This window comes from Rhincodon typus, chromosome 1 (genome assembly GCF_021869965.1).
Source record: "Rhincodon typus isolate 14 chromosome 1, sRhiTyp1.1, whole genome shotgun sequence".
NCBI classification, from domain to species: domain Eukaryota; kingdom Metazoa; phylum Chordata; class Chondrichthyes; order Orectolobiformes; family Rhincodontidae; genus Rhincodon; species Rhincodon typus.
Window position 1 is genome coordinate 11,460,303 of NC_063332.1, and position 8,700 is coordinate 11,469,002.

The 8,700-nt window shown below is 42.4% G+C and overlaps 1 protein-coding gene across 1 annotated transcript in view; it reads left to right on the forward strand.

Annotated features, from left to right (window-relative positions):
- The window catches only part of LOC109922801 (disintegrin and metalloproteinase domain-containing protein 12-like), a 44,246-nt gene extending 38,959 nt beyond the window's left edge, over window positions 1-5,287 (forward strand). Inside the window, exons 13-14 of the mRNA XM_048603702.1 lie at window positions 350-401; window positions 3,832-5,287. Coding sequence (XP_048459659.1) covers window positions 350-401; window positions 3,832-3,971 — 192 coding nt within the window. The 3' untranslated portion in view covers window positions 3,972-5,287. The remainder of the gene's footprint in view (window positions 1-349; window positions 402-3,831) is intronic.
- Window positions 5,288-8,700: the final 3,413 nt, after the last annotated feature.

An 8,700-nucleotide genomic window follows, 5' to 3' on the forward strand; every position in this document is an offset into this window, starting at 1 on the left:
GAATTCCAATTCCACCATCTGCCATGGCGGGATTTGAACCCTGGTCCGCAGAATATTACCTGGATCTCTGAATTAATAGTCCAGCAATAATACCACTAGGCCATTGCCTCCCCAGACCTCCCAACAAACCTGTTCCAGTGTAAGTTTCACTTTGATGAAGTAATTTGAGACTCATTCTTTGACCCCGTCATTAACACAGGGGTCTGCTAGGCTATATTCTCTCCCACACTTATCAGCTGTGATAATCTGTGTGAGTTAGCCCTCACCAGGCTGTATCTCTGGATCTGTATCTTCTCTAAATCAATGGCTGAGCACCAAGGGTAATGACTTTCATTGTTTGTTTTCTCAGAATATCACTGTCACGTTGGTAAATGACAATATCGCAAGGCACTACAAAGTCAGTAAGTATCATAGCATCCCTATGGCGTGGAAGCAGGCCATTCAGCCCATCAGGTTTACCCCGACCCTCTGAAGAGCATCCCACCCAGACCCACCCTTTATCCCTGTGTCACCTTACGTTTCCCATAGCCAATCCAGCCAACCTGCACATCTTTGGACTGTGGGAGCACCCGGAGGAAACCCACGCAGACACGGGGAGAATGTGCAAACTCCACACAGACAGTCACCCGAGGGTGGAATTGAACGCAGGTCCCTGGTGCTGTGAGGCATTTGTGCTAACCACTGAGCCACTGTGCAAGATCCAAGCAACAAGAGAATAGGCAGAGAGTCAGCTTGATCACTAGCCAGGGTAAATGAGAGGAAAATATTTGCTCTTGCATTAAGGCTGATAGGCAGAGAACACAGACTGAAAGAATTTGGAAAAAGAAAAGAGAGGGGACAAATATTTGGTTTTAGGAAGCAACTTTTTGCAGTCAGGATTGCATTGCTGACAGGCCAGGGGAAGGAGGTGTGGTAAAATCAGAAACATACACTTGAGGAGCAAAAAAGGGTTTGTCAGGAAAAAGTAGGGGAATGATACAATGACCACAGGCACAACGGGCTGAATGGTCTCCTATGCTGCATGATTCTATAAAACATAAATGTGGAAGGCTGAAGCCTTTCCTTCCCATACTAAGGATTCTAAGAATGTGGAATGTTTCATTCACAATTGTGCAGGAATTGTAACATAATTCCAACCGGAAGTGGATTAACATTGAGAAAAACATAAAAGGTGAGGGAGGGAGAGAGAAAGGGCAATGAAATGGACTTAGTGTAGGTGGCTCCAACTGAAAAGCTAAAATCAGCAGAGAGACAATGGACAATGGTTGCGATTGGTTATCCAGAAACATACAGAGGAAAATAAGGTACTGAAATGGAGCTATGACATTCTCAGAAAAAAAACCCATAATACTTTAGGAAGCTCAGAGGAGTATAGAAAGTACAGGTTGAAGTGAAAATGGAAATTAAGAAAACAAAGCTTGGACACAAGAAAAATATTGCCACCAAAATTAAGGAAAATTCAAAGATAAAAACCAAAAGAACTGTGAATGCTGCAAATCAGGAACAGAAACAGAAGTTGTTGGAAAAGCTCAGCAGGTCTGGTTGCATCTGTGGAGAAAAAAAATCAGAGTTAACTTTTCAAAACACTTCTGAGGAAGTGTCCTCGGATCCGAAACATTAACTCTGATCTTTTCTCCACTGATGCTGCCAGACCAGCTGAGCTTTTCCAGCAACTTCTGTTTCTGTTCCTGACAATTCAAAGATGTTGAATATTCTTTTGTCAGAGCTATAGAAAGAGCTGGAAGGTGGAGGCAGAAGCATGGAGTAGCCACTTGAAAATGTAGTGAATAAAAGCTGTTACACTCATGGAAACTCACACACCTCTGTCTTGCTCTGACCTGTAAAGAGATTATTGAGTAAACAAGGGCGACAGATTGGGAAGTTCACTGTCTGCCCTGGTTTCTGTGTCTGTTTTCAGTTAGTGCTTCCGAGAAGAGCACTGATGTTAATGTCAGTACAATAAATTGAAAGATGACTTTGGGCTCTGGAATGTGTTAAAGGGTTGGTTAGCTTAGACGGCTGGTTTGCTGATGCAGACTGATGCCAACAGTGTGGGTTCAATTCCTATATTGGCTGAGGCCACTATGAAGGTCCTGGCTTCTCAGCCTGTATTGACCCTGAAGTTAAACCCAACACCAGCTATCCGTTTCTAATGAGAGAGCAGCTCTCTGGGACTGTGGAGACCTTAGCTTTTACAGTTAAGCAAAGGTGGAGTGAGGACAGGGATGAGCTTCCTTGTGATGTCCTTCTATTGTCTGCAACCGCAAACTCAATCAGGCATCATGAGGAGAAAGCTAGTGGTCCTTAAAGCCCTTGCAGGGGGTATTTTGCATGTTGGAGGGAGGGTAGATATAAAGCTGACAGAAAATAAAGTACCAGAGATGGAAAATAGAATTTCTTTTGTTTATTTTGGCAAAACATGGAAATCATAGAATGCCTACAGCATTGAAACAGGCCTTTCAGCCCTCACCAACCTCTAATGAGCATCTCAACGAAACCCACCCTTTTACCATATCCTTGTAATCATGCATTTCCCATGGCTAATCCACATAACTTGCACATCCCTGGACACTATGGAGCAATTTAGCAAGACCAATCCAACTAACTTGCACATCTTTGGACTGTGGGAGGAAACCAGAGCACCCAGAGAAAACCTTCAAAGACACAGGGACAATATGCAACTCCACAGAGTCACCCAATAGAACCCAGGTCCCTGGTGCTGTGAGGCAGCAATATTAACCACTGACCCAGCATACCGCGCTATGGTGATGGTAGCTTTTCTTTTGCAAAACAGTTACTGAATGTCTTTTAATATATATTTATGATTTGAATGAGGGAACACAATGTAACATCTCCAAGTTTGCAGATGATACCAAGTTGGGTAGGAGGGTGAACTGTGATAAGGATGCAGAGATCCTTCAGCGTGATCTGGACAGGTTGGGTGAGTGGGCAAATCAATGGTTGATGCAGTATAATTTGGATAAATGTGAGGTTATTCACTTCGGAAGCAAAAGCAAGAAGGCAGATTACTACCTGAATGGCTGTAAATTGAGAGAGGGGACTGTGCAGTGGGACCTGGGTGCCTTTGTGCACAGTCACTGAAGGTAAACATGTAGGCACAGCAGGGGGTAAAGAAGGCAAATGGTATGTTGGCCTTCATTGCGAGAGGTTTTGAGTACGGAAGCAGGGACGTGTTGTTGCAGTTATACAGGGCCTTGGTGAAACCACACCTAGAATATTGCGTGCAGTTTTGGTCTCCTTTTCTGAAGAAGGATGCTCTTGCTCTCGAGGGAGTGCAGCAAAGGTTTACCAGGCTGATTCCGGGGATGGGGGGTCTGACATATGAGGAGAGATTGGCTAGGTTGGGATTGTTTTCACTGGAGTTCAGATGAATAAGGGGGGATCTCATAGACACTTATAAAATTCTAACAGGACTGGACAGGGTAGATGCAGCGAGGATGTTCCCAATGGTGGGTGTGTCCAGAACCAGGGGTCACAGTTTGATGATTTGGGGTAAACTATTTAGGGCGGAGATGAGGAGACATTTCTTCACCCAAAGAGTGGTGAGCCTGTGGAATTCATTACCACAGGAAGTAGTTGATGCCAGAACATTGAATGTACTCAAGATGTGAGTAGTTATAGCACCTGGGGCGAATGGGATCAAAGGTTATGGGGAGAAAGCAGGGTTAGGCTACTGAGTTGGACGATCTGCCATGATCGTGAAGAATGGTAGAGCAGGATCAGGATCTGGAGCAGGAGGCTGAATGGCCTCCTCCTGCTCCTATCTTCTATATTTCTATGTTTCTTGATGCTTCTTGTTTCCAACAATAGGTGTGGCCATCTCTGTATCGTTGCTCTTCCTCATTATTGCTGGACTTGTGATGGTAATTGTCCAGAAACAAGGGGAACTCGTCAATGCTGCAAACCCCTATCGCTCTTCCAAAAGTCCCCTTCAGCAGAACATCGTCTAATTAAAGGGCTGCTAGTGAAGTAAAGAGAAATGCTTCAGATCTCCGTACCAAGGATCTACTGCATACTAAGGATCTACTGAAAGATGCCCATATTTTCAGAAAGACATGTTCTCTGGGCCAGCCTTCACTCTTATATGATTTTGCTTAGGAAATGAATCACGGTTGGCGTTGTGCGTAAATGATGCAAAGACAAGATCTCTGTGATCACTTTCCATGTATTTTGCGCAGTGCGAATGATTTGTGAACGTTATATGATGGGAACCTGATCTGCTACCGCTGATCATTGAAATCAGCCATCAGCATTTACAAAACACAATTTTCACAAAGACTTTGCTGGACTGAAGAAAGGGAATCTAAAGGCAAGAATGATTACACCCAAAACTCACACGACTCTTTTGTGAATGATAGTGAAGATGTTTAAACAGAAACCCAGGATGTAGGCCATTCTATTGGTGGTTGAAAGAAAAACAGGGTTGGCAGCTCAACATACCAGGTATTTAAGTTTCAGGTGCAATAGCAGCAGTAAGTAAGAGAGAGGGGGGGCATTGCATTATTGATGTAGGAAGCTATTACTGCAGTAATGAGAGAGGATGTCCTAGAAGGGTCTTCAAATGAGGCCGTCTGGGTACAGTTTAGAAATAAAAAAGGGGGGATTACCTTGCTGGAATTATATGACAGATTGCTCAACAGGCAGAGGGAGATAGAGGAACAGATATGTAGTCAAAATCACAGAAAGGTGAGAGGGAAAGAGGGGTATAGTTGGAGGGGATTTCAACTTTTGCTAAATTGGATTGTCTTGGTGTTAAAAGATTACACAGTGTTGCGAGAGTTTTGGGAGTAGTGACTACGACTCTTGTGAGTTTCAAAGTTATTACGGAAAGGGAAATGGATAGTGCAGAAATTAAGTTCCTAAATTAGGGAAAAGCTGATTTCAATATCATTAGAGACGATATGGGCCAAGAACAGGTAAATGGGATTAGCGTAGTTTGGTGTTGGTTGGCATAGACATGGTAGGCTGAAGGGCTCTTTCAATGCCATATTACTCTATGATTCTATTATTCCAGGATTGAAATACTTTTGCTCTCTCAGACAGTCAAGAGATGTGGGAATGGGCTGGAAAGAGGGGTTGAAGCCCAAGTATTACACAATGGAGCCTGCTCCTCTTTCTTGTGTTTTTTTTTCATTCACTGTGAAACTCGAATAATCCACAAAAATGTGAAATCCTATTTTAAAAAATCTAAATATTATTATTAAAATGAAATGTTTTATACCTATTATCCATCATACTTTGTATGTAATGTAAGAGATTGGAAGGTTTTTAAAAAAATATATCCCTGGGATGAGGGCATTGCTATCTAGGCCCATCCTTATTTTTTTTATGAGTCAGCCACGTTGCTGTGGGTCTGGAGTCATATGTAGGCCAGATCAGGTATGGATGGCAGCTTCCTTCCTGGAAGGACGTTAGTGAACCAGATGGGACAACAAGGTGTAGAGCTGGAAGAACTCAGCAGGCCAAGCAGCATCAGAGGAGCAGGAAAGCTGACGTTTTGGGCCTAGACCCTTTTTTTTCCCAACAATCAACAATGGATTCATGGTTGTCATAAGACTCTTAATTGCAGACTTTGATTCAATTGAAATTCCACCATCTGCTGTGGTGAGATTTGAACCTGGGTCCCCAGGAAATTACCTAGGTCTCTGGATTAATGGTCTAGTGATAATATCACCACCTCCCGCTGTTGGCAACAATACGAATAACACTTCCCGCTGTAATGATGTAAGTGACCATATTATTGGAAGGCTGTGGCATTGTGCTAAGGTCGCTATATTAATAATCTCTCCACACCAATGGTCTGAAGAACATGAGTTTGAATCCCACCATGGCAGCTGGTGAAATTTGAATTCAATAAAAAGCTGGCCTAATTATGGCCAATTTTGATTGCCATAAATACCTATCTGGATCTCTAATCCCCTTTAGGAAGGGAGTCTCTCATCCTTATCTGGTCTGGTCTGTATGTGACTCCAGACCCACAGCAATGTGGTTGACTCTTTAACTACACCTCTGGACAATTAGTAATGAACAATAAATCCTGGTCTCGATGGAGATGTCCAAGCCCCATAGATGAGAGACATAGGAAATCATCATGGCTTCAACAATGTTAGTCATAATTTTGTAAAAGTGTAGATAGTTCCTCTTTATGAAATAAAGCAATTATTGTTTTAAACCTTGATCATCTTCCCTAGACTCACTGATCGTAGAACAGTGGTGAAGCTGTTCTGGTGGCAACTGTATAGGGTACAGACAACTTTAAAAAGCTACATTAAAGACTGAAAAGTCAGATCTGAAAAAAAGTGGCAGCAAATTAGCAGAACGCAGAAGGAGGCAGTGAAGGAGTCCAAGGCTGCTATGACAACTAAGAGGAGACATTGTCAGAAAGTCAACTTACAAAGGCATTCAGGTTGTACAACAAGAGATAACAAGGTGTAGAGCTGGATGAACACAGCAGGCCAAGCAGCATCAGAGGAGCAGGAAAGCTGACGTTTTGAGCCTGGACCCTTCTTCAGAAATGCTGAAGAAATTTCTGAAGAAGGGCCCAGACCCGAAACATCAGCTTTCCTGCTCCTCTGATGCTGCTTGGCCTGCTGTGTTCATCCAGCTCTACACCTTGTTATCTCAAATTCTCCAGCATCAGCAGTTCCTACGATCTCTCTCCAGGTTGTACAACAAGGTGTGCATGCATACCAGAGCCTGACCATATGATCACAGGCTTTGTATCAGAGAACCAGGCTATAATTGGGGATCTGCTGAGCAAAACCTTACTAGTGTTTAAAAAAAAAAGCTAATTTAGCAGCACACTAAATGTGACACCAGGTGAACTGCTAAATGCTTTAATTAATAACCTTTACTGGATAGTTGAAGGATGTGAATACGGAGATATAAAGACAGAATTTATACTGAATTGACACATTGTAGTAGGTATTGCTGATGAACCACCGTCATTACTATTGCAGTCTAAGGAAGAGCTGACTTTAAGAAAAGCAATATAGCCCATAAGATAAACAGAGGTCCGAAAGCAGAACAGAGAAATTCTGAGAAGTGAAGTGAGACCTTGTTTCAGGAAACCTCCAATAACTACCTAATTCCTTACACGCAAGGCTGTAGATGGACAAAAGAGTGAAATGCCATATGGATGACATCTTAATCCTTGGTGAATTCATTGAATAACATAACCTGATGGTTGGAGCAGTTTTAAATCATTAATAAGATATGACACTTAATGAAAAGTGCCAATTCTGGAAAATGCCTATTTGTTACTTTGAGCACATTATTAGTAGTGTTATGACTCTGATGGGAACAATGCATTCTCTCTAGTCCCACTACCCACAACTCACAATATAAATGTAACTGTTCGACCCAGTTCCCAATATGGCCACTCGTATGCTAATCTCTATATTAGATTTAGACTAAAAGGATCCATCAATCATGTTTCTTAAAATAACACATCATTGACCTGCTGTAAAACAAAAACTTACACAACAGTGATGCAAAATTGGTGAACATGTGAATTTTTAATTTGAAAATATCAATGTTTATCCCTCCAACTAACCTAAAACACATTCACACACACACACACACACACACACACATGTATACACACACCATAAACAGATTTATTTTCTGGTGATGTTTCCCTTAAGGAAAAACATTGACCAACACTGGTTAGTTGTTGAACAGGGCAAAGAAATAAGGTCAGGAATGTTTAAATTGCTGTTGATTTGCTGTACTGGCATACATATTTATGTATGCATCCCTAATTTCCCCTAGGGAAGTTAAGCATCAACTATATTGATGTGGGCCTGGAGTCACATGTCGGCCAGACCAGGTAAGGATGGCAGTTTCCTTCCCTAAAGTACATTAGTGAACCAGATGGGCTTTTCCTGGCAATCAACAATGTTTTCATGGTCATCAACAAACTGTTGATTCCAGATTTTTCATCGAATTCAAATTCCACCATCTGCCATGGCAAGATTTGACCCAGGTCCCAATAGACTCTGGATTTATAGTCCAGTGATAACACCACTAGGCCATCACCTCCTCCTAGACTCAGGGTCTTGGTGAAACTGTAGATAACTTCGCAACACGACAGAGAATTGCAGCCAGTAAACGTAAGTTTAAGGACTCAGATAAAAGGCCCATTGATCAATTCATTTGGAGTTTCCACACACTGAATTAGAGAAAGCACCAACTGGAAAGGGTAGGTGTCAGAGGTAGGTTCTTCACACAGAGAGTGGTGGGCGTCTGGAATGCGCTGCCAGCAGTGGTAGTGGAGTCAGATACTTTAGAGACTTTTAAGCGACTCTTGGATAGGCACATGGAGGATAGTAAAACGTAGGGTATGGAGGGTAGATTGATTTTAGTAGGATAATAGGTCAGCACAACATCGTGGGCTGAAGGGCCTGTATTGGGCTGTACTGTTCTATGTTCTATGAAAGGCTGAGCTCACAGTATTGCAAGCTGTAGATACTACCAGTGCATACAAAGTCAGGGAGATGCTGACTGTAGCTGGCCTTCATTTCCTTTATTATCTTTTATTGTTTCTGTAGTTCATGCTCATGTGATGAAAAAATATTTCATTTCCCGTTTTAGAAACACTTCATACGCAAGTGATATCCACTGACCACACTTGATAACAATATGCAGGTGGACTGCAGCGGTTCAAGAAGGCAGCTC